This window comes from Paramormyrops kingsleyae, chromosome 17 (genome assembly GCF_048594095.1).
Source record: "Paramormyrops kingsleyae isolate MSU_618 chromosome 17, PKINGS_0.4, whole genome shotgun sequence".
NCBI classification, from domain to species: Eukaryota; Metazoa; Chordata; class Actinopteri; order Osteoglossiformes; family Mormyridae; genus Paramormyrops; species Paramormyrops kingsleyae.
The window spans coordinates 10,276,724-10,302,611 of record NC_132813.1 but is presented as its reverse complement, the minus strand read 5'-3'; the positions used below and the strand labels follow the sequence as shown (position 1 = coordinate 10,302,611).

Genomic DNA, 25,888 nt, shown 5'->3' with positions numbered 1-25,888 from the left:
AGTGTTAATTGTTAGTCGTTGTGATTGTGCCCTTTCATCACTCCCTGACTAATCAAAACACAGTCAAAGTACACAAACACCACTCTGTACATTGCGTGTAACACAAAACGAACGATCAGGCAACAGAAATGGATTAGCGACATGGTAGTCAAACAACCGAAACCAAAAATCGAGTGATCAACAGAAGTGAAACAAAGGTACCACAAGCCAAAGTAAATTACTGAGAATACAATCAAACCAAAAGGCAGCAATAATACTATGAAAGGAGCAAAGCTAGATTCTTTCAGGTACGGCGAGATTTTGAGCTGGTAAAGGGAAACCAGAAGCAGGGATATGGAGGGAAGATCTGCAACGGAGTAGGTGGACCGGACTGTAGCGACCGGAATGGCCAAGAGCTAGAGTGGAGGAATTCCACTGACTCCATTGGCAATTCATTGGCTTTGCCATGTGTCCAACTTGCCATGGGCTGGATTGGACATCAAGCAACAGCTTGTTCTGCTAGGTCTGCTTGTCTTTAATGTTGTTCAGTTGTCCGTCCTTAATTTTGGAATTTAACCCAACAAAGCATGGACCACATTCACTTTTCACGAAGTGGTCACGGTCGTATCAACCTCATATCAAAAGTAGCCTAGTTTGATGATGATTTAGCGCAGAGGTGACAAACTGCAGTCTTGGGGGGCCGGAACCCTGTGTAGCTTAGTTCTTTTCCTGTTCCATCACAAGCGATTCGGCTCTAGAGCTGTGTTGTAATTAGCACAAGGAGTTGAATCAGGTGTGTTAAATGAGGGTAAACCAAAAATGTGCAGGGCTCTGGCCCCAAAGGACTGGAGTTTGAGACCACTGATTTAGCATTATGATATTCCCTTCATATATTCCCATTCCGTGTAAATTAATCCAGGAGATCCCTGTAAGATCCAGAAACACTAACGATTCCCGTCTCAGCACCACGTGGTCAAACGCGGAAGCGCAAACAGACATTTAAGGGAGTGGCGTATTGATGCTGCTTATTACGAACTGCAAGTATAGGAGTGAGGACTTAATTTTTTGGAAACTGGTAAGTAGACGGATTTAAAGAATGTTTTTTTTATGTTTTCCATAATCGTAAAACTGATAATTTATGAAACTATCTATACTTTTCCTGTAAATCACTGTAAATATATATCAGTAGTTTTGTTTCAGATTCTTACTCGAACAGTTCTTAAACGTTCAGTTTGACTGTAGAAATTTTTACAAATTTTTATCTCCTCATTAGTTTCCGAATACATGCATGATCTAGGATATGAGGAAAGTGGTGCGTATAGAGACACGGGCGTAATAGCCTACTGGCAATCAGATGAACTATGCAATGACTGCAGTTGTCTATAGTTAAATTTACACTACACTGCACTACAGTAATTTAAACTACGTATATTACTGTCTGTCAAAATATACGGCACTGCACTGTATGATTTACAGTAACCTCAATATACCAGTCAAGCTGTGAACATAGTACAGATGTAGTACGGTAGTAAATAAACGGCCATTATGCAGTATAGTGTTTGAAGGCATGAACTATTCTGAAAGTTGCCTGTTAATTTCCATGGTGCTTCTGAAGACTCACTGCAGTCCTAGATTGGAGAACAGGTTACTAAATGTGGATGGAAGTACATTCTTAAGTCATTTAATACAGCTGGCTCTACAGTGAATAGATATGCGCTCTAGCAGTTTACTCAAAACAATGCACATTATTTAACCTTGAAATCAAAGTTACATATTCAGCAAAATATTACAGCGTATTACCCAGGAACGGCAGCAATATCAGGGCTTACCGTGAGACACGCATCTCAACCAGTTCACACGCCCATACGCCACGTGCGCTGCGAAGTAAGGGACAGCGCCCACCAGGGTGTCCCGTTATTAACGAGGTGCAGGAAATAAGGAGTGCAGTTTTAAGCGGAGTTCACAACTGCATGTTATACGTCGTTAATATCTCCTACCAGCCAATCAGAAAATAGCATCTGTTTGTTTCCGGGTAAATTCCAAAATAAATTACCCTTGATCCCGCTGCAAGCTCGTTATTACATGGATGCGCACACGGAGTGCGGACGAGGTGGAAGAACAAGATCCGATGACGGCGGTAGGCAGGGCTCTCTTTGGCATTTGATAACCGTGATACACACGCTCCGCCCCCAACCCATGTAATCTCACTCCAAACCATTGATGAAACTTGAGGGTCCTAGCAACATACTTTCAAAATTCCCTGGAACTTTGTTCATAGTGATTTTGGTGGCTGCCCTCGTTGAAACACTGGTGATCTATGGCTCAAATGATAACAAACCTTGCGACTGGTTAATGTGTATGAGAAAATGCCTGCTCTGCCTTCAAATACCGTTCTGTGGGAGAAAAAATGTGTACTGCTAGTTGAGAAATTTTTAGCAAATGCAGAACAATAACTTCAGTGCAAACAAACAAATGGATTTATTGAGTAATTATGACTACAGCTTTTCAACCACAGGATATATAAATGTCATATACAGTGGTACCTCAGAACTCGAACTTTATCCGTTCAGAACTCTGGATCGAATCCTAAAAAGTTCGAGTTCTGGTCGAATTTTCCCCATAAGAAATAATGGAAAACCAATTGGTTCCTGACCTCAAAAAATTACACCTAAATATGTTTTTAGCATTTAAACACAAAATTAACTGGATAAAACAAGAAGAGCATATATACTGTACTAAACACATCTAAGCACATTTATCAAAACAGTAATTTGTAAAGTAGGAAAATAAATGTATCCAAACAATGTGTAAAGTTAAACAAAAAAACACGTACGTGTCCTGCCCCGATCATCCACTCCTTCTGTGTGCCACGCCCCCTCGTTAATCCCGTGTAGAATCCCCGTGTCATCAGCTGTTTCTGGTTGTTGTCATTAGTCCTCTGTATTTCGTCTGCGTTTCAGTTTGTTTCCCCAGTTCGGTCATTGTATTGTCCGTCTGCGTTTTGCCTGCCTTACCTGTAATTAAACCCCGTATTCCCCGATACCTTGACGTCTGCGCTTTTGTTTCCAGCCCATTCCCGCTCAGCACGACAATATTATTATAAATAAATGTATTAATGGTTTATTATTAAAATAATTAATAAGAAATCTTTATTTTTAAATGTATTTTATTATATAATAATAATTACTGTCTATCATTGTCTAAATGTATTTTTACTGTCTAAACATACAGTATGTATTCAGCTAGTGTAAACATGCACGATGCTATCACAGCGAATGCGAGGCTGAGTCTGAAGCTTTACCCTTTGTTTCCATTGAGAGACGTGCCACGTGACTCATTTTCCGCACGTACAAGTTATCTTAGGTTAGTGTTCACGGTTTGACTTCTGAGATTTTTTCGAACTGGGTGGTTCGACTTTTAAGAAATTCGAGTTCTAATTAGTTCGAGAACTGAGGTACCACTGTACATCATGTTATATATATATATCCTCAAATATCATATATATCACATATATGCATCATATGTATGCAAATATGTATCATATCAGTATTTTGCATTGGTCATCTATTGAGGACCTGTGGTCTAATTTGAAGAAGGCAGCCCTCAAGCACAAATGTAAGATTATCAAGGGTTTTGAGATATTCTGCTTGGAGGAGAGGTACATTCTAAGCTTAACAAGCTGTACAGGAAGAGGCTCAGAGACAGTTATCCTCTCCAGGAGTCCACAGAAGATTAAACGTAGGGGCGCCAATAATGTTAAACCCACCATTTTACAGAAAAAAAACATACTACTCAATAATATGTTGTGTGTTTGCAAAATGTGTTAAAAGTCTTTTGGTTCCCAAAATGCCTGAACAAATCATTCAAGCCATTATGGGCATTGTTTGTTTTATACAATACAGGAAGGGTGCCGATGATTTTGTAAAATGAATAAGGGTGTTTTCACACCTGCACTTTTTATTCTGGATAAATCGGACTTGGGATTGTTTTTCGTCTTGGTGCAATTCGTGTTGTCAGGTATGAACACAGTTATCGTACTCGGGTACTGACCAAAACAACTGTACCGAGACTTTTGAGAGGAGCTGGTCTCTGTAATTGCACTCAGGTGCAGAACTGAAACAACTGAATGTGGGAGACTGGAACTGGAGGGACTGGAACTGAAGGGTTCGGAGCCGAGGAGGCTGCGGCTGAGGGGTCAGGGACTGGGGGTACCGAGGTCGGAGAGTCAAGGACCCAGGAGGCTACAGCCAAGGGGTTAGGGACCAGGGGAACCGAGGCTGAGGGGCCAGGGACCAGGGGAACCGAGGCTGAGGGGCCAGGGACCAGGGGAACCGAGGCCGAGGGGTTAGTAATCAGGGTGATCGAGGCCAAGGGGCTAGGGACCAGGGAAGGTGGCGCAAGGGTCACCAGGATGGGAACCGCTGGGGCTGGAGCATTAACCGCCGACACTGGAGCCACTGGGGGCAGCACTGGAATGAAGAATGTTTGTGATTGGTGGTTAGCGCTGAGATCGACATGTTTGTTAGCGTGCAAAGCTAGCCGTATCCAAAAACCTTTAAATTGACCTAAATTATATTAGAGAGACTTTTGTGGATTGTTTAAGAATAAGAACAGTGTGACATTTGTTAGTTTAGCAAAAACACCAAAAGCGTTGTCCACGCCTCTTAATTTAATTTGCGTTACTTGACATCGCACATCCTGCGATGACTATTGCACTTGCGTACATCGCGAAGACGATGCCAAAACGATATATTTTGCAGCCCTAGAATATGGTAAGTAGAGCACCAAGTATTTCTTTATATTTTGATGTACTGTACTTCAGAAGTATTTTTTCAACAGGTTAAATACTAATGGTAGTATGTTCTGATGCGTGTATCTGGGGCATCAGATTATGATGCCTGTGGTTTATGACCATAATATCTAAACAGGTTAAATATTGGTATAAATATTTTTCCTTTGGTTTAAGAGCTGCAGAGTATCATTAGCACATTGCACTTGTAGAGTTAACCTGGGCGGCACACCCCAAGTATACATCGCTGCAGCCTAGGAGCCGAGTGTCAAATGGGAAGGGCAATGTTAAGTGGGAGGGGTTTATAATGAGGTTTAGGGTTGTGGTTAGATGATTAGTTATAAACACTTCCCACATTGCCCCTCCTACTTAGCATTCGGCTCCAGGCTGCAGCAATGTGCCTCTCCTCCTGCTTAGAAGTATTTGATGCCGCAGCAAAAACTGATAGATGTCACTATAAATATATGCTACAGTACGGTAGGAAATTGTGACAAGGTAGATCTGACAGATCCAACGGAACACCAGTACATACCGATCGTACAAGAAGCATGCCATATTGGCATCAAGTTTCAGGACTCAATCCTACTACACAGGGGCGGACTGGGACTAAAAAACAGCCCTGGACTTTCTCCCAAATAGGCCCACCAGCTAATACTAATCAAGCTTTAGACAAACCCCAGATTTGTATGTTAAGTGTCAGTTCCACAATAGCCCACCACAGAAAGACAGAAACAAATTGCATGTAAATGGAAAACAATGAGATTTTCCCTCCCCAAATTTTTGGTTTAACATAGAGCTTTATTTAGCCCTCTTTCCCACTTGCTAGCATGTCACGAGTGTTAGGAGTGGGTGGTTTGTTTTCCAGTTTCTTTCAATACCATGGTCTTCTGTCTAGCTGCAGAGATGACCTTACTACTGACAAGATAAAATCACAGCCATCTCGCAATTAATTTTTAGAGCGTCTATATTTTTTATATAAAATATATTTTTCATCATCATGCAAGTCCAGTTAATAGATGCTGACTGGATGACTATAAGAATAAATGTAGAATAGGCCTGTTGTTTTATGTTGAGGCCACTTACCAGTACCTCTTCCTCCCATGAAATTTCCTCTGCTGTCTGTCCCTTGTGACCAGTCTGTGGATGCTCAACAGGTTCAACTTTCACCTGGTCTTCGACACTCTTGCTGGGTGATTTAGCGTTTTGATCTACATTACTGCTGCTGCTGGCAGTTAAACTGCAGCCAATTTTGACGCATCATTTTCGAGAGACTTGGCTTTCTTTTCTTTTAACTTTTCCCATCCTCCTTTCTCCTTACGTTTTCGACTTGCCATCATTCCCGCAGCTGCAACTTATGATTCGCTCTATTTTGTTGCCTTTTACTGATGGATTTCACCGGACAAATGATCGTATTAGCGCCATCTGCTGTTAGCTGATTTCCCATTTAAGAGGAAAGGCAGGCCGACGGCCGTGGATCAGACGGCCGATCTGGACTTTTCCAGAACGCACAGATTGCCAGTCCGCCCCTGCTACTACAGAATCTAGGTGTACATATAATCCAGACTAATTCAGGAATTGTGTTTCTTTTTAGTGTGCTGTCTCCTCATCTGAGTAAATGGCGAGCGTGTGTGGATTGAGAACCGTAACTAACGAACCAGGTAAAAATGTGCCATGAGCAGCCATCCATTCATCAGCAAAGTGAAAGAATATGATCTGAAACGTTTTTGGAAGAAAAAATAGTTATATGTATATACCTGTATAAGCCACTTGTGTTTCTCCTGTATACTGAAAAATCTGTGAAATTAGGTAAAAATAACATAGTCAAGTACGATACTAGGAATGTTTACAAAGATGCATTAATCTTAAAGATAAAAAAATTGCAAATGTATACCTCTGATAAACAGTAGAAGCGTAACAGCCCTGTGTATTTTAATGGCAGCTTCCCAGTTCCCTTCTTGCCCTTTATTACTGTTCTGTCCTTATCGCTTCATCACTCGTCTGTATCTTAGTGCCCCTGAAGTCGGTGGAGGTGCAGGTGGATGTTCAGGGTCACGTGGCTTCTGTCAGCTCCACCCTTCAGTATGAGAACCAGGAGTCCAGTCCAGTGGAGGCCGTCTTCATCTTCCCCATAGAGAGTAACGCCACCATCTACAGTTTTGTTGCCCGCATTGGGGATGTTGAGATTAAGGCCCAAGTCAAAGAGAAAGCGCAGGTGTGTTTTTTTGTTCATAGTGTGTCTTAGGGTGAGCTGTCTGGAATCATCAGTTACTTGTTCTTCACAATGACACCATAAACAGAGACTTTGTTAGACATAGTAAGTATCTCTATGTTTGTCCCTGTCTCCTCATCGTCTGTCAGGCTCAGGAAGAGTATGACGATGCCGTCAGCTCAGGGCAGCAGGCCTTCCTCCTGGAGGAGAGCGATGAAAGTTCTGATGTGTTTCGCCTGAGTGTCGGGAGTCTTCCTCCGGGACAGAGTGCCTCTGTTACGCTGAGCTACGTGACTGAGCTGGCCGTACAGGCTGATGACGCCCTGAGGTTCTGTCTGCCTGCCGTCCTCAACCCACGGTACACGCCAGCAGGTACAGAGGAGCTGAACCACACTGGCTAATTAAGCATCATTCAAGATTCAAAGCATTTATTGTCATATGTACAGTAGAAAAGTGCATTTGTCTGTGCAATTAAATTCTTTGCTGTCCACACAAAATGGTGAGGTACAATATAATAGAAAAATAGTAAATAAATACTTTGAAGTGTAATGTGCAAAAGAGCTTAATGTGCAAAAAATTACAGTATGAGGTAGGTGATGATGTCCATTAATCATACTCCTGTCGGCTGTTAAAGAGTCTGATGGCAGTGGGGATGGAGTTGTTCAGTCAGGAGGTTCTAGATTTCACACTTCTGTACCTCCAACCTGAGGGCAGAAGTGTGAACAGTCCGTGTTGAGGGTGTGTGGGGTCTTTGAGGATGGAGGCAGCACTCCTCTGGACTCTGCGGTGGTTGATGCTCTGCAAAGAGGGCAGCTGAGTCCTGATGATCTTCTCCGCAGTCTTCACCACTCTCTGCAGGCGTTTAGTCCATAGCAGTAGTGCTTCCATACCATGCGGTGATGCAGCTGGTCAATGTGCTCTCCACAATGCAGCTGTAGAAGTTGCTGAGGATCTTGGTTGACATAACGAACTTCCTCAGCCTCTTCATGAAGTACAGTCGCTGTTGAACCTTCTTCAGCTGTGTGGTGTTCAGTGTCCAGGTGAGGTCCTCACTGATGTGGACACCCAGGTACTTAAAGCTGCTCACCCTCTCCACTTCAAGCTCCTGGATGAACAGTGGCTGATGAGGCCTCCTCCTCTTCCTCATGTCCACTATCATCTCCTTTGTCTTGTCCGTGTTGAGGGTGAGGTTGTTGTCCTCACACCATGACACCAGACTGGCCACCTCTCTCCTGTAGGCCGTTTTGTCCCCTCCAGTGATGCGACTGATCACTGCGGTGTCATCCGCAAACTTAAGGATAATGTTGTCTTCGTGGGAGGTGACACAGTCTTGGGTGAACAGGGTGTAGCAGATGTGGCTGAGGACACAAACCTGTGGGATGCCAGTGTTTGTGGTGATGCTTGCTGAGGTCCTGTTATTGATCCTGACACACTGAGGTCTGCTAGTCAAAAAGTCTAGGAGCCAGTCACAGAGGGTGGGGTGCAGGCCGAGTGTGGTCAGTTTGTGAGGGATGACTGTGTTTAAGGGGGAGCTGTAATCATCAAAGAGCATCCTGATGTAGGAGTCTTTGTTTTCCAGGTGGGAGAGGGAATAGTGAAAGGCAGCAGCGATGGCGTCGAATATGGAACTGTTGGACCGGTAGGCGAGTGTCTGGGATGTTGCTCTGGATGTGGGCCAGCGCCACTCTCTCAAAACTTCACGATGATTGGACTGAGTGCTACTCGTCTGTAGTCGTTCATGTAGGTGGCCCCAAGAAAAGCACAGCCACCTGCATGAACAACTACAGACCAGCAGCACCCAGTCCAATCATCGCGAAGTTTTGAGAGAGTGGCGCTGGCCCACATCCAGAGCCACATCATAACCCATTAAGTATCAGGAAGTTTCAAATGCTTTAAAAATGTTCAGGGCACCCATTCAAAGGGACATGAATGAGTGTCAGGTGTTCATTTTCACTTTTACCTTCTGTTAATTTCTTCTCCATCTTCACGCTTCCAGGCGGTAAGAGCCTGACAGCAGCGGGATCTGGTCCCCAGGGGGAAAGTGTCCCATACACCCTGTCCCTCGGTGTCCACATATACTCCCCCAGCACCATCCAGAGTGTCCAGTCCAACTGCCCCCTCACCCCACTGGAGTTCCTCTCCCAGGATAACACTGAGGCCAAAGTAGCTCTTTCTGCATCCTCTTTGTTCTCTTTGCTTCCTGTTTTCAGAACAGACAGAAATTTATACCCGAATTACTTTATTGAACAATATACATCATGCATATTTATTCTGTTAAAGTCTTTCAGCTGTCGTGCACTTAACCACATTTGTGTCTCTGTAGGTCAGTCTGTCCCCTGGTCACAAGTTTGACCGGGATGTAGAGCTCCTGCTGTATTACGGTCAGCCTCACCAACCCACTGCTATACTGGAGGCGGGGCAGCCAAGTGCCCAACCAGGTGAATTTGCGCCTTCGGGCGTGAAAATATGAAGTGGATTAGACTTGTTCTTCTATTCATTGTTGGTTCAAACATGTTAAAGCTTCTCCCATCTTTCTGTTTTCTTACCTATTGATTTATAGGCTCATTGATGGGTGACACTGTAGCCATGTTGAGCTTCTACCCAGAGTTTCCATCTATACCATCTTCTCAAATGACTTCCAAAGGGGAGTTTATATTTGTGGTGGAAGGTTCAGGCAGCATGGACTGTCCAATGAACCAAAGCAACTACAAACAGACTCGCATCAGCAGTGCTAGGGTGAGGTCACTAAAACCATCATACCAAATACCTTGAGTTTCTCTGATACACCCACTGACGCATAGTGAGAGCTAAAGGTGCACAGTAACATCTACTGATACATGCTAGATCTGATGTTTCCTTACATTGTTCCCTGTTTAGGACACTTTACTGCTGCTGTTGAAGAGTCTTCCTGTTGGCTGTTACTTCAACATCTATGGCTTTGGCTCCTCCTTTAAATCCTATTTCCCGTCAGTAATCACTCATAACCTCATGCTGCTGCTTAGTATAAAAATGATGTTTTCTGTTTAGCCCAGTATATTTTTGCATCACTGGGTTAAATCTTCCTTTCTGGCTTAGTGAGAGTGTGGAGTACACACAGGCCAACATGGAAACTGCTGAGCAGAAGGTGAAGTCAATGCAGGCTGATATGGGAGGAACAGAAATCCTTCAGGTCCTCCAGGATGTCTACAGCAAGCCCTGTCTGCCTTCACGTCCACGCCAGGTGTCTCATACCGCCACCTGCTGTTCATTGCTGTATTCTGCTTAGTTATTCCAGTATATACTGTACAGCTACTGTTACTTGAGTATTTGTTGTGGAACATTTGTGGTCATGCAGTATTAGAGTTAATGATATTGGAGTGAAATATATGATGCATGATCAATTTACTGTGTTGTTTATGTCATGAATGACAGTGAAATTCACTTGTTGAAAAACATACTCGTTCCTATAGAACATTATATATCTCAAACTCATTACTCTAGGTTACTCTGAAGCTACCCTGTGATGACAGTTTCCGTTTCTTCTTTCTCTCCAATTTTCTTCCATCTCTCTCTGCCAGCTGTTTGTCTTCACTGATGGAGAAGTGGGAAACACCAAAGATGTGATTGATCTGGTGAAGAGACATGCGTTGTCTCACAGGTCAGCATCACCTTTCTGTGTGTCTGCAGATGCTGTGGAGATGTATGGTGTGTGGCTCTGTGGACAAGGATTCTGTACCTATGATCGAAAGGTTGATGGTTCAAATCCTGCAGTGGGCAGAATGATGTCACTGTTGGACCTTTGAGCGATGCCCTTCACCCTCACTGCCCCAGGGTGTGACTGACACTGTTTTCTCCGTTGTACGTTGCTTTGGATAAAAGCCAAATAAACAAATTAAATGTCCCCACAAAGATGAGAGACTGATATATTGGAGTTGTAGTGACATGCATTCAGCATTTGAAAAGAATCATTCTTAAAAGTGAGAAAATGTGTTATGAATTTGCAGGTTTTCCTGGCTTTTAGTATTTGTGTTTGAAGGTTGGAATCTTTGTAGTAAAGTGTTGGCCAGTCAGAAGTCACCTGAAATGTGTGTGTGTGGGTGTGTGTTTTCTCACTGTACCCAGGTGCTTCACCTTTGGCATCGGGGAGGGGGCCAGCAGTGCCCTGGTGAATGGCATGGCTGAGGGCGGCTCTGGACACCCACAGTTCATCACTGGAGCGGAGAGACTGCAGCCAAAGGTGAGGAGGAGTCACACCTGCATCTGAACTAGAGAAACACAAGTTAATCCATGCAGCTTCCTCTCCTCAGCTCAAATAAAACTCACTCCTACTTCTCTAAGCTTGTTTGTCGTTCAGCCCTTTCAGCCAATGAAGACTGAAGATCAAAGCCAGCATGTAAACATTCCTCTAATCCCTGTAAAGGTTTTAATTAGTGTTTGATGTCTCAATATTCATATAATGCTAAATACATACATCTGAAATGTTGATATAGTCATGTAGATATCTGACCAGCCTCTCACATGTGTCTAATATGCATATGAGTATTTTTTTCAGTTAATATTTTATTTTTCTGCTGTAAATGATCATCATGCTTGTGCAGATAATTCAGAGAATAGGTCCCCATTGGACCAGGAGTGAGGATTGTAGGTCTTTAATTGGCTCTATACTGTGCTAATCTCTAGTATGCTTATGCCCTATCAGTAAGTAACACGAGTCTTTTCCTACTCCTCAGGTTATGCAGTCTCTTCAGTTTGCCTTGCAGCTTGTTGTAGAGGACATTTCAGTGAAATGGAACATTCCAGCAGATATATCCGTCACCCCCCTGTCTCCTCTTCCCAATGTGCTCTTCCAGAATCAGAGGGCAATACTGTACTTCCAGCTCACAGGACAGGTTTGGAACCTTAACTTACTTTCAGGCATGCAGTCTGATTCCGGAATCTCCTATTCACTTCCTGGCTTATTGAAGTTTTGAAGGTTTCATATCCATCTAGTGACCCTGCATCTTATGTTTGTGTATTTACAGAGGGTTTCCTATAAATACTCAGTCTTTGGAATTAGTACTTAAATTTATAACAACCTGAATTTTTATTTAATTTTCTTATTCTTGAAAATGTCATGCATTTTACATAATTTTTTTAATTTAAATTAGAATTTCTTGTCACCTGATATCACTTTCCTCCCTCCTTTCACCACTTTGTCTCCCCAGAGTTCCACTAATATTTCAGGTTCCGTGAGTCTCCATTACACTCTGGATAAGAAGGCTGTGGAAAACACACTTACCCTTAACATGAAGCCGAAGGAGGACAGCAGGTAAGATGCACACAGACACACTCAGATCATTAGGAGATGCTGGTCATTTTCAGCTGGTTTAATTATGTCTGTCCATTTGCCTGTTGGCCCCTTAGCATGCTGATACACAGACTGGGGGCCCGCAAAGCCATTTTGGCCTTGGAGGGGGAACGTGGAGAGGCGGGCGATAAGACTGGGAAAGAGAGAGCAGTGGAGCTGAGCATCCAATCAGGAGTCAGCTCCTCCTACACGGCTTTCATTGCCGTCAACACAGAGAATAAGCAGCCAATCAAAGGACCCCTACTGCGCAGAAACATCCGTAAGTTACATGATTCTGGTGGATGAATCTCTGAAGAGGTGCCCTTTATGTCCGTCTCTCAGCAATAGGTTTGGAACAGACATGTTTTATTATGAAAAAGGACAATGGCACAAAATTAGTTTGTATTGGTATTGCAAAGAGGTGATATGGTGGTGCAGTGGTTAATTAAGAACGTTTTGGGAAGTATGTTGGAGTGTTAAGGGACAACTTAAGGTACTGTAGAACCTATGAAAGACAGCATTAAGAAGGTTTTGAGAAATGCACCCTTGGTCACTATAATTATGACATAAAATATTCATACCATTTCCTCTCTAATTTGTACAGTAGTTCCCCTGTATTCATGGGTGATACATTCCAAGACCTACCGCAGATACAATATATACTTTGTACTGTATGTATTGCAATGAAAAAGTGTTATGTATTAATAGATGACAGAACATAATAAATCATATTTCTATACTCCTCAAAGGATGAAGGAATAATGAAAAAAATAGGCCACTTTTATACATTGTACAGTGAAAAACATTGTATCATGTACCTGTACATAACTTTTAATGGGAGAAATTTATTTGTTCAAAATTCTTAGCCTGTTGAGTGTCCTCACTGGCTTACAGCCTGAACTCACTCGGCTCATTGTTTGAAACTTATGAAACTCTCTCTGGAGTTTTTAAACTTTTTTTCAGGCCACAGTAAAACACTGTATCTTTTGGTTATTTACTTATACAGTACATACACTTGTCATAATTATACTCGTTTGTACTACTATACTCACAGTTGCACTACTCTAATACATGCCCACCTCATACTACATACTTATGTATTCGTTTAATAAATACGCTGCTGTATACCCTAAGCAGTCACTTTTTCTGCCTCTTCTATATCTTTCTAGATTCTTATTTTATGTTTTTGATACTTTACCTTTTTGTTTGTTTATTTATTTAACTTAAACTGGTATATTTTCTCTCCCTTGATATTCACATGTATCATTGAAGCATTGATGGGGAATCGCACGCATTGAGTTTCGTTGTAACTTGTAACAATGACAACAAAGGCATTCTAATTCTAATTTTTCCCAGGGGGTGCAAGGTGAGAGAGCCCACCCAGTCATTCATCCAGATAAATGCATTTGTAAAAAAATTAAAAAAAGGAAATACCTTTACAATAAATTATTATTACACATTGATCTGACTGACACAAGCCACATTTTCAAAGAACTTCACAGTACAATTTCATTTGACATAATATGTTCAAACCACATTTTTATCTGACCCTATAAAATCACAGGAGAATGCATGTTGTGCAGTTGAGAGCAAAGTAATTCCTGCAGTTGCATCATTAAAAAGGACTATGTTTAACTTCCCCGTAGTTTGATACTCTGTGATGGGCTGGCATCCCATCCAGGGATGTACCCCAGCCTTGTGCCCTGTGCTGCCTGGGATGGCCTCCAGGTCCCCCTGTTACCTTATACTGGCTGCCAGTTCAAATCTCAGATGATGGTGATGTCACCGTAGGGCCCCTGAACAAGGCCCTTAACCCCCACAGAGTGATATCACCATCGGGCCCCTGAGCAAGGACCCTAACCCCCACAGAGTGATATCACTGTCGGGCCCCTGAGCAAGGACCCTAACCCCCACAGAGTGATATCACCATCGGGCCCCTGAGCAAGGACCCTAACCCCCACAGAGTGATATCACTGTCGGGCCCCTGAGCAAGGCCCTTAACCCCCACAGAGTGATCCTTAACCTCCACTTGCTTCAGTAACTGTCTGACCCTGCCTTCAATTGTATCGCACTTTGGTAAAAGTATCTGCTAAATAAATAAACTGTAATTGTAAATGAAATTGATGCAATATCAAATTAGAAATGTAATTGTAATTATATGGTTGGAATGGGAAAAATTTCCAGACTAAATGCCTTGTATGAATGATTTTTACATGCTGTTTTATTTTTACCTGCAGAAGCTAGGATGCTTTCAGCACCCCTATGTTAGTGTATAACAATAATATTCCTATATCAGTATTCTTTATTAATTTTTACAGTGTTTCACTTTGATTTGCAGGAAGCAAGATGCTTTTTGGTGCTTCAGGTTAGTGTGTATCACTTTATATTTGAACATGTTGTAATATACACAGACAGTACTCACAGAAAGTCTTTTGACACTTGCTTCATTTCATAACAGTATTATTTCAGGTAAATTATTTCAGGTATTTCAGATTACTCAGATAAATTTAACATTTAACCCAACATGTCTCCTAATATGACAGTGGGATGTTGAAATTCCATTTAATTCCATTTGTTTGTTTGTTTTTTCCTTTACAATAACAGGTCAATATTGCTCAGGTAAATTTAACATTTTACTCATCAAGTCTCCTATTTTGTTTAACAACATGTCTCAGTGTTAAAAATAAGAGGCCCAGTTATATTACAATGTTTGTTTACGCTGTTCTTTTCTTTCCTTTTTTTCAGATGAAGATGAATTAAGTAAGTTTAACATTTTACCCAACATATACGACTCCTAAAATAAGACTGAATAAGTAAAAAAAAATAATAATCAAGCATGTTGAAATTCCATTTCCTTAACAATACATGTTATTGATGTTAATCTCTTTTTCAATGTCCACAGAATTATTAAAACAAGTATTAAGTGTAATTTCTTTACCAACATGTCACACTGATGTAAATTCCTTTGTTGTGATTCTTTATATGTAATTTAAAGTAACAGGTTTGAAATTGACAAAAATGTTAGTTTCTTAGCAAAATAATCTATTTTAGTGTTAAAAGTTATTTCCCTGTAACCAGTAAATTACTTGGATAATATAGTATCTATAGACAACTCCGATGTAGAGATGCTGACAAATACCCCTTGAAGGGAGCAGTTTATTGTTGAAATAAGAACAAAAAATATTTTAAAAGAGAAGGACCTATTTGGAGAAGGCAGGCCTCAATGACACTGCACTTTACTGCATAGAAAAATCTTAGAGGGCAAGAGACCAGTGGGTTACTTGCACATTGATGTCCTTGGTCCTGGCCAGGCACTGCAAGGGTCTCACTGATGTATATCTCTTTTTCGGTGTCCCCTAAAAATAAGAGGTCCAGCTCAGAAATGTTATTTAAAAAGAAAAGATTTCTTCATGATGTTTTTACCGCAACACTTTATTTTCCTTTTACAACAAAAGCAGATGGTTTCTCAGGTAAATGACACACCCAACTATGTTTATTGAAAAGTAGACAGAATAAGAAAAAAACAAGTGTGTTGAAATTCCACATTTCTGTGTGATTAACAAGAGAAGTCCAGTTCAGAATCCGCAATTAAAAAGAAAGGCATGTTCATAGCAGTTTGCCATAACAATGTTTTTTTTTTAAAACAGATGACGAGGAATGTTGTTATATAGGTAAGTTTAAAATTTTACCCAATGTGTTCAACTCCTAAAAATAAGACATAATAAGTAAAACTAAAATAAGTATGAGTATCAGGTCAGGTTAGGGAGCATGCGCTGGAGCGTGTTGCACAGCGAAACTTCTCGGGATCACGGCCGGTGATTCCTCAGGCAGATTCACGTTCAGTCCCACCCTCCAGAAATGGCCATCCAACTGCCGCCGCCAGATGTTACGTGGGCGTCCCCTTGGCCTGGTCCAGCCGCTTGGGTCCTCAGCAATGAGGATCCTGCAAGCCGGATTGCCCTCTGGGAAACGCGCCACATGGCTGCAGTGCTGTAACTGACGCTCCCTCACAACGCAGGTAATGTGCCTTATTCGGGACTCCTCTAGCAACCACTCGTTCGACACAAAGTCAAACCAGCGGTACCTAAGGATTCTCCGAAGAGACACAGTACCGAAGGAGTCCAGTCTTCATCTCAGGTCACTGGATAGTGTCCATGTCTAACAACCATATAGCAAGACGGGGAGCACCAGGACTCTAAAGACTTGGACCTTTGACCTTTTGCAAAGATATCGGGAACGCCACACACCCCTTTCCAGCGACCTCATGACCCCCCATGCTCTCCCAATCTGTCTACTGACTTCATAGGAAGAGTTACCAGAGACATGAATGTCGCTGCTGAGGTAGGTAAATCTCTCGACAAGGTTGACATTCTCCCGGCAGACAGACACAGTACTGATGGCTGTGCCCAAGAAGTCATTAAATGCCTGGGTCTTGGTCTTTAACCAGGACACCTGCAATCCCAGACACTCAGACTCCTCACTCAGTCTCTCGAGAGCCCCAATCAGAGCTTTCATTGATCACAGCGTCATCGGCAAAGTCAAGATCAGTAAATCTTTCTTCACCAACAGATGCCCCACAACTGCTGGACCCCATGACCCTGCCCAACACCCCGTCCATACAAGCACTGAACAGAGTAGGAGCAAGAACACACTCCTGACAAACCCCAGAATCAACTGGGAAGAATGCAGAGGTTCTCCCTCCGCTCTGCACGGCACTCACAGTACCAGTGTACAGTCCGGCAATGATGTCCAGCAACTTCAGGGGGATCCCGCAAAGTCTCAGGTTGTCCCACAGGGCAACTCGATCAACAGTCGAACGCTCTACGAAATATCGACAAAGGCTGCAAAGAACCTCTGCCAATATTCACACTTGCGCTCGATAAGAACCCTCAGTGGAAGGATACGGTCGATGATAGACTTCTTAGGCGTAAAACCAGACTGCTCCAGTCACTGACAGGCAAGTAAGTGATCACGGATCCTGTTAAGGGTGATACTAGTAAGGACCTTACCCAGCACTGAAAGCAGTGTTATCCCCCTGTAGTTGCCACAATCCAGGCGATCACCCTTCCCTTTCCAGATAGGGACAACAAGTCCTGTTTTCCAGTCAGCTGGAATGATGCCTGACTCCCTAATGGAAGTAATGATTGCCTGCAATGCCGGGAGGGCAGCCTTAACACCAGCCTGGAGAAGGTCACCCTGGATATCGCAGATCCCTGTGGCCTTTCCTACCCCCAGCTGATTCACTGCCCGTGCAATCTCAGGGAGATTGGATGGTTCACAGCTGATCGGAGCGTCAGTTTCGAGAACCGTGGACCCAGAGATGTCCAACGTCCTAGCCGGAGGGTCAGCTTTAAACAACTGCTCAAAGTAACCGGCCCAGTGAGTCACAACTGCAGTGTCATCCGTAAGAAATGTTCCATCACTTGCCTTGACTGCAAGTCTCTGAGGAACAGACTCAGATGTGCGTAATGCTTAGATTCCTCTGTAAGCAGGACGTGGGTCACTAGACCGCAGATGGTGTGTCACCTGCTCACAGATTTGTCTAACAAGCGCCTCCTTACCTGCCCTCAGAGCCTTTACAGTCGTCCTTCTCAGTGCCCGGCACAGACTGGAGTTGCCATCAAGTCATGCGCTGCGACTCCTCTCCATAATATCCAGGGTGCCCTGCGAGATGAAACACCTCCTTCTGGGAACACTGGCAACACCAACACAACCCTCAGCAACCTCCCCAGAAGGAGGTGTTTCTCATCCTGGAAGGTCTCCCACATCACAGTAGAGTCAGCAGTCACACAATCTGCAGGTTCTTCACACAAGTTGCATGCAAACTCATCAGAAACAGCTTGATCTTGGAGTCTGGCTAAGTTCAGCCTCGTTCTCCTAGTAGGTGGTAGCCTTTCGGATTTAAGCTGAATCTTCCGAGTAGCAACAAGAAGTCTGTGGTCAGAATTCATAAACTAGGCACTTCTGTAGACCCTGCAGTTCTGCAGGAGCCTCCAGCATCTGCCCACGAGGATAAGATCGATCGATCTACTCTACACCACCAGTATAGGAGTACCAAGTCCAACGATGCGGCTCAGAGCGTTGGAACCAGGATCCAGTGACTCACAGTCCCTGACCTTTCGCAAAGTCAAGGAACATGGAGCCACTTTCAGCATGGTCTCCATGCCCATGGGGATCGACACAATCCTTGTAGCCAGCCCTGTCAGTGCCAGTTGTCGCATTGAAGTCACCCATGACCAGAGGAGTGTCACCTCGTGGGTACCCTTCAACCACCGAGCGAGTTGCGAGTAAAATGTCACCCTCAATGAGACATCACTCACTGTGGTCAGAGCATACACTGAGACAACAGACAAGATGCCCAAAGAGTGCCTTAGTCTGAGTCTCATAATGTGCTCGTTGAAAGGAGTGACATCAGACACCATCGGAAGGAATCGATCCGCTACGGCAACAGCTGCTCCCTGAGTATGGCAGCTATCAGACCAACCAGACCAAAAGTAGGTAAACCCACCTACAGAGATCTGACCACTCCCCGGTCTGCGTACCTCAGAGAGTGCCGCCACCGAAACGTGGAGTTTACGAAGCTCCCCCAACAGCAGAGGAAGATGGTCATCCTGTTCCACACGCCTACCTCAAACTGGGACCCAAGTGCTGCCATGCAGCAGGTGATGTTTTAATAAGGCTTTAATAGGACTATGTTTTTCTGTAATTGTTTGAATTCTTTTTTATTTTTTTTTCTATTTATTGCACTAAACAGGAGCAGGAGCAGGACTCCTAATTTCATTGTGTATTTAGTACACAATGACAATAAAGCTTCTATTACAATATATTCTATTCTATTCATAGCACTTCGGTTATTTAAATTTTTTGTTTTACAGCAGCAGTGAAATACAGTGGTACCTCAGTTCTCGAACTCATTAGAACTCGAATTTCTTAAAAGTCAAACCATCTAGTTCGAAAAAAAATTACCTAGAGCTCAATCTGAATCTCAGAAGTCAAACCGTGAACACCGACCTAAGATAACTTGTACGCTCGGGGAAATGAGTCACGCGGCACATCTTCTCAGCGGAAACAAAGGGTAAAGCTTCAGTCTCTCACAGTTAGCTGTGATAGCACCGTGCATGTTTACACTAACTAAATACATATATTTAGACAGTAAAAATACATTTAGACAATGATAGACAGTAAAAGTAATTATTATATAATAAAATACATTTAAAAATAGATTTCTTATTCATTATTTTAATATTAATAATAAACCATTAATACGTTTAATTATAATAATATTGTTGTGCCGAGCGGGGATGGAACGGAGACAAAGGCGCAGATGTCAGGGTATCGGGGAATACGGGGTTTAATTACAGGTAAGGCAGGCAAAACGCAGATGGACAATACAATGACCGGACTGGGGAAACAAACTGAAACGCAGACGAAATACAGAGGACTAATGACAACAACCAGAAACAGCTCATCACACAGGGATTCCACATGGGGTTAACGAGAGGGCGTGGCACACGGAAGGACGGACGATCAGGGCAGGACACATTGTTTGGATACATTTATTTCCTTACTTTACAAATTACTGTTTTGATAAATGTGCTTAGATGTGTTTAGTACAGTATATGCTCTTCTTGTTTTATCCAGTTCATTTTGTTTAAATGCTAAAAAAAAAAAAAAACATATTTAGGTGTAATTTTTTGGGACCGGGAACCAATTAATTGGCTTTCCATTATTTCTTATGGGGAAAATTTGATCACAACGCAAACTTTTTAGGATTCGATCCGCAGTTTTGAAAAAAAAATTGAGTTCTGAGGTACCACTCTATTGATAAAGTACATTTAAAATTTTACCCAACATGTCTCCTAAAAATGACAGTGAGAAAAAAAATCAAGCAGGTTGAAATTCCATTTAATTCCATTTGGTTGTTTGTTTTTTCCTTTACAGCAGTATTGCCAGATTACTCAGGTAAATTTAACATTTTTCCCATAATGTCTCCTAAGAAATGACAGTGAGTAAAAGATTAAGCATGTTGAAATTCCATTTTGTTAACACCTCATCTCACTGATGTATATGTCTTTTTCAGTGTCCCCTAAAAATAAGAGGTCCAGTTCAGGAAAGTTGCTTTCAAAGAAAAGATTTCTTCATTGCATTTTTACAATAACACTTTGTTGTTGTTTTTCAGCAGATCAGTGTTGCTCAGGTAAATTTAAAATTTTATCCAACATGTCTCATTAAAAAGACAATGAGTAAAAGATTAATCATGTTGAAATTCCATTTTGCTCCATCCTTAAGACATGTCCAAGCTATCTTAAGCGTTTAATGTAATGTCCTTGTTGATGCTTTGACTGCTTGTTTTCTTGTATAGTTGTTGGTTGGATATTTTGTTGGGCCAAAAGATCTGGCAGATTCGTCTCATGATGCCTCATCTGTTGTGGAAGACCTCAAGTCTCCTCATGTCTGTACTGACCACACGCCAACACTCTGAACCATACAGGACAGACTTTACGTTGCTGTTGTATAGGAGCATCTTTGTTTTCAGGCTGTATTGTTTAGACCTCCAGATGGAACGGAGTTGGGAAAAGGCACCCTGAGCCTTTCCCAGCCTTGCTCCAATGTCTTTATGGACAGCGCTGTCCTTGCTGATAAGGCTGCCAAGTTAGGTGAAGTCCTCCACATCTGGATGGGTGTTGTGGGGGTGGAGATTTGGGTTGGGTTTTGGAGGCGTTGATCTTAAGTCCGGCCTGTCTGGCATATTAGTTGAGCCTGTCAGTTTTCGATTGCATGTTGGAGTGGTTTTTTGAAAGGAGAGCAAGGTCGTCTGCAAAGTCAAGGTCTTCCAACTGAGAGGACAGAGTCCTCTGGGTTTGTCTGTTGTTGTGTTGGTTGTGATCTAGTCTATTGCAGGTAGGAAGAGGATGGGAGAGATGATGTAGGTCTCTAATCTAAAAAAAAAAAATCAAGTTTAATAGGGCTAGAAATTTTAGTTGCTTTAATACTATAATAGACTGTTTTGTAATTTCCCTCTAACCAGTAAATTACTTGATTTTAAAAAGTAGCTGTTAATGTTACAGGTACAAAGATGCAGACAAATGCCCCTTGAGCAGAGAGGTTTATAGTTGAAATAAGAACAAAAATATTTTAAAAGAGAAGGACCTATTTGGAGAAGGCAGGCCTCAGTGACACTGCACTTTACTGCATAGCAAAATTTTGGAGGGCAAGAGACCAGTGGGTTACTTGCACATTGATGTCCTTGGTCCTGGCCAGGCACTGCAAGGGTCTCACTGATGTATATCTCTTTTTCGGTGTCCCCTAAAAATAAGAGGTCCAGCTCAGAAATGTTATTTAAAAAGAAAAGATTTCTTCATGATGTTTTTACCGCAACATTTTATTTTCCTTTTACAACAAAAGCAGATGGTTTCTCAGGTAAATAACATACCCAACTATGTCTATTGAAAAGTAGACAGAATAAGAAAAAAACAAGTGTGATGAAATTCCATTTGTTTAAAAACATATTTCTGTGTGATTAACAAGAGAGGTCCAGTTCAGAATCCACAATTAAAAAGAAAGGTACCGTATGTTCATAGCAGTTTGCCATAACAATGTTTTTTTTTTTTAAACAGATGACGAGGAATCTTATTGTTGTTTTGGTAAGTTTAAAATTTTACCCAATATGTCCTTGGCTCTGGCCCGCCACTGCAGAGGTGCATGGTTTGTAATGAGGGTGACAGGCTGCTGAATTTGGTAGGCCCTCCTGAGCCTCCCCTTCCATGGCAGCATATCATTTCTTGACTGGAGTGGCCTTCCTTGTGTACTGGGTGTATTTCTCCTCCATAAATCCTAGGAGAGAACTGCTACCAGGCTGATCTCGGAGGAGGCAGTTTGCAGTCAGAAGGACAAGGTTCAGTGGTGACGCTGGAAGGCAAGTTTGATGCCCCTCGCCAGCCCAGCAAAGACCATACCTATTTTTTTTTGTGATGGGGCCAAGGATGGCTTCAGCCTTGCTCTCTTTGAGTGGGCCCTATCAAATGAGGAACCTTAGAATCTTAGAGTAAGATTTCAGAGGCTAGCTGGCACGCCGAGTGGTAGGTATCTCATGAGGTATGGAGCCCGGATGCAGGCCCAGTCCTAATGTGGACAACATTCATGCTTGGGGGTATATTCAAATGCAGTGAGGTATGGAGCCCGGATGCAGGCCCAGTCCTAATGTGGACAACATTCATGCTTGGGGGTATATTCAAATGCAGTGAGGTATGGAGCCCGGATGCAGGCCCAGTCCTAATGTGGACAACATTCATGCTTGGGGGTATATTCAAATGCAGTGAGGTATGGAGCCCGGATGCAGGCCCAGTCCTAATGTGGACAACATTCATGCTTGGGGGTATATTCAAATGCAGTGAGGTATGGAGCCCGGATGCAGGCCCAGTCCTAATGTGGACAACATTCATGCTTGGGGGTATATTCAAATGCAGTGAGGTATGCCTGAATGACATCCACAGTGGGGAGCTTGCCAATGAACCACTGAGCAGCAGGTCGGTCCTCCTAGTTTCTCACCAGTCCCATCCCGTTTAACATTTTACCCAACATATACGACTCCTAAAAATAAGACAGAATAAGTAAAAAAATAATAATCAAGCATGTTGAAATTCCATTTCCTTAACAATACATGTTATTGATGTCGATCGCTTTTTCAATGTCCACTAAAATTTAAGGTCCGGAAACCTTACCAGACAAGGTTTGTTCATAGCAGTTTACCATAATATTGTTCTGTTTTTCCTTTTGCAGACGGAATGGATTATCTGTCAGGTAAGGTTGTCATCTTCCATTCCATACTTGAGGTTCTGCAGGTCAGCTGTAGCCTTTCCTTGTGACCACATCCTCCACCAATGACGTCCTCTAGGTCTATATGCCTGCAGCTTTGCATGACTGGCTTGGCCTTTTCTTCCACCTTGGCTTCTCCTTTTGTTGCCAGCCATGTCTTGTTGGCATTTCTTGAGGCCAATGGAAACCATGGTTGCCATTGACCTGAATGGGGCTCCCCCTGCTGGTGCTCTGTGGAAACCCAGTGGACTGTCACCACACAGCATAATGCAAATGCTAAAGCCATTATGTGTTTAACAAATGAATGTGTCTGATTTACATTTAAATGCTTCTTGTGCTACCAGTTGTCTCCACGTGGAGAGACACACCCTTTCTCTGTCATGCTTTTTTTTTCCTTTTCTACATTTCACCCTTCCTCCATACACTTCCCATGCTTACTCCACACTTTCCATATGGGAAAATTGGACGTGTTGTGAAAAATGATGACCATGATATTTGCAAGGCTTTAATCAACTGTCAACTTAAAATAGACCCTCCAGAGAGACAGAAAGTTGGAGATCCTTTGCTGGAATTGATCAGCTTACAGAAAGTAGATGGATCCTGGGACCTCCAACCATCGCTGGCCTCCATCTTTGGAAAAAAGGAAGAAGAAGTGGCCACAGCCTTACCTAGAAAGGTGATGGACTCTCTGAGATGTTCCACACTTTAAGGGTCTTAAAGACAGTGAAGCTTGTTTCAGTTTGGTTGTATTTTCAGGCCTTTAGCTCAGGTCAGTGAGGGACCTTGATCCTATTTTTTTTACTCCACAGCCTGAGTTTTTATCAGTCTGGGCCACAGTGTTGGCAGTTCTGTGGCTACATGGTCATAAGATGGACTTCAAGGATGAGTGGCAGTTTGTGGCTGCAAAAGCTGTTGCCTGGATCAGGGCTCAGTCAGGTACAGTAGGAGAGAGCTCTCCCTTTGTTTGATACACATTCATTACCGATACATCATATGTAATAGATTAACTGAAGTAACTGAACATAATATAATTTTTCAAATTTTGTCTTTGGCATTATTGTAAAATTATGTAATGCATCAACACAACATAATGTGCTGAATAGCCAGTTGAATGTTAACAAAAATGTTTTTCAGATTATGCAATGTGACAGTGTGTTTGTTGCGACTGTATGGTCTGTAGGAGCTGATTTGACCGGGTTTGTGGCAGCTGGGAATTCATTCCTTGGCCTCAAGGTGGAACTGCGGAACCTTGGCCTACAATAGTGAACCAGACCCTGAATTGCCATCATATTAGCCTATTGCCACTGCACGCAAAGCATCCCAGCCTGCTATTATGTTAATTCTTGAAGTATCCATGCTGATATCATTTAAATGTCAGTTACCTAAATCACAGTTAGGTGGAAGAATAATTTTGCATGACTTCTATATTCAGATGTATTTTTAGCAATGGTATTGCTAATACATGAACTAGTTTAAACCAATGTATTTCAGCCCAGTCCTTGGGGACCCCAGACAGTCCACATTTTTCCTTCCTCCCAGCTCCCAGCCAATCACGTTCCTTCCCCCCAGCTCCCAGCCAATCACAAATACCAAATATCTGATATAGGTGTGCTGGGAGCAAAAAAGTGGACCGCTTGGAGGCCCTGGAGGACTGGGTTGAGAAACACTGGCATTCTGTCACATAACAGTGAGAACCGTAACAGACACACATGCAGACCCCATTGTGATTTTCTGAGATGAAATGCTACTGCTTCCCATTTTTGACTGTACACACACAAGTTGGCAAAAAAAAAACTGTCCCGCCAGCACAGTGGGATTTCAGTGATATTTGATAAATGCGCTATATAAATGCTGTCCATTTACCATTTACATAAATCCTGTATAATGTGTCCCAAAATGTGGAAACTAAACATTAGTTAAAAAAAAAAAGCCTTTACAAAAAAAATGTCAGGTGGTGCAACTAAAAAATATTTGACAATTATTTTCTTACTCAGCCTTCATAAAGTAACCATTTCTGTCTGCAATGCATCAGTTCTTCCCCCATTTATTTGTGGTCAATAATTGCAGTTGCGCCGCCTGACTTTTCAAGCTCATTTCAAATGAAACAGATGTCTGCTTGGACACATGCGCCAACTTTTATCCTTGATATGAAGTTTATACATACAGTTTTCGATACAAATTAAGTGTTTTATCGTATTACAATATGATCATGGTTTAGCATGGGTTGTACCACCTGACATGAAAACCGTAAGCCTAACCATGAGTTGAAAATGGTCATTTTAGTCAGTATGTAACTTGGATCTAACTTTTTTCACAGCATCATGAAGACGACTTGGGGTCTTCTTTATGATGTAACATCTGGTCCAACATTTTCTACATTGACTTTTAAATAAACCCCCCCCCCCCTTTTTCCAATCATGTCACCTGGCATTTGAGGTCATATAAATTTACGGATGAATGTTTTTCAGTTATTTTAATGGTTTTATGACCATAGTGTTTCGCAACTTTTTATGAGCTTAAAAGATTTCAAATAGAATAATGCCTAATAGATTTTTTTAAAACTGCTTAAATACGTTTAAGAAATTTCGCTGCTCATTTGTTGATGGTTGTACCACCCGACAGACAACAATGTCAGAACTGCATATTATTTGAAGGTATTCAAAATATATTCACATTAAAGAGGTTTTCATACAATAAATGTTATGCATGCTACATATTTAAGGATTTCAAGCATCTCCTTTAGTAACAGTAAGAGGAAATAAGAATGATCAGTTTCAGTGCACGTCTACAG

At 42.3% G+C, this 25,888-nt stretch overlaps 1 protein-coding gene across 3 annotated transcripts; it reads left to right on the top strand.

The window, feature by feature from the left end:
- The first annotated feature begins 945 nt into the window (after nt 1-945).
- On the top strand, nt 946-25,813 carry LOC111854974 (von Willebrand factor A domain-containing protein 5A-like). Of its 3 annotated transcripts, none has more exons than XM_072701709.1 (27): nt 946-1,054; nt 6,360-6,426; nt 6,778-6,980; nt 7,127-7,349; nt 8,557-8,616; nt 8,974-9,140; nt 9,301-9,415; nt 9,538-9,713; nt 9,855-9,943; nt 10,053-10,197; nt 10,535-10,614; nt 11,079-11,193; nt 11,687-11,845; nt 12,161-12,264; nt 12,360-12,562; nt 14,621-14,647; nt 14,887-14,901; nt 15,028-15,042; nt 15,930-15,953; nt 20,224-20,244; nt 20,465-20,479; nt 21,900-21,926; nt 22,121-22,198; nt 23,062-23,082; nt 23,628-23,773; nt 23,907-24,033; nt 24,278-25,813. In XM_072701709.1, exons 2-27 carry the CDS (start codon nt 6,384-6,386, stop codon nt 24,358-24,360), a joined length of 2,481 nt encoding a protein of 826 aa, XP_072557810.1. In that variant the 5' UTR covers nt 946-1,054; nt 6,360-6,383; the 3' UTR covers nt 24,361-25,813. The 3 variants fall into 3 exon arrangements, with proteins under 3 accessions (XP_072557810.1, XP_072557809.1, XP_072557811.1); XM_072701708.1 differs by having other exon boundaries at nt 20,462-20,479; XM_072701710.1 differs by lacking the exon at nt 8,557-8,616 and having other exon boundaries at nt 20,462-20,479.
- Nucleotides 25,814-25,888: the final 75 nt, after the last annotated feature.

Bases quoted from the DNA above. Each gene is read 5' to 3' on its own strand.
- LOC111854974 (XM_072701708.1), top strand. From the start codon at position 6,384: ATGGCGAGCGTGTGTGGATTGAGAACCGTAACTAACGAACCAG. The intron at 9,714-9,854 runs GTGAGGTCACTA...TTCCCTGTTTAG, and splicing joins CTCGCATCAGCAGTGCTAGG to GACACTTTACTGCTGCTGTT. The intron at 24,034-24,277 runs GTACAGTAGGAG...TATGGTCTGTAG, and splicing joins CTGGATCAGGGCTCAGTCAG to GAGCTGATTTGACCGGGTTT.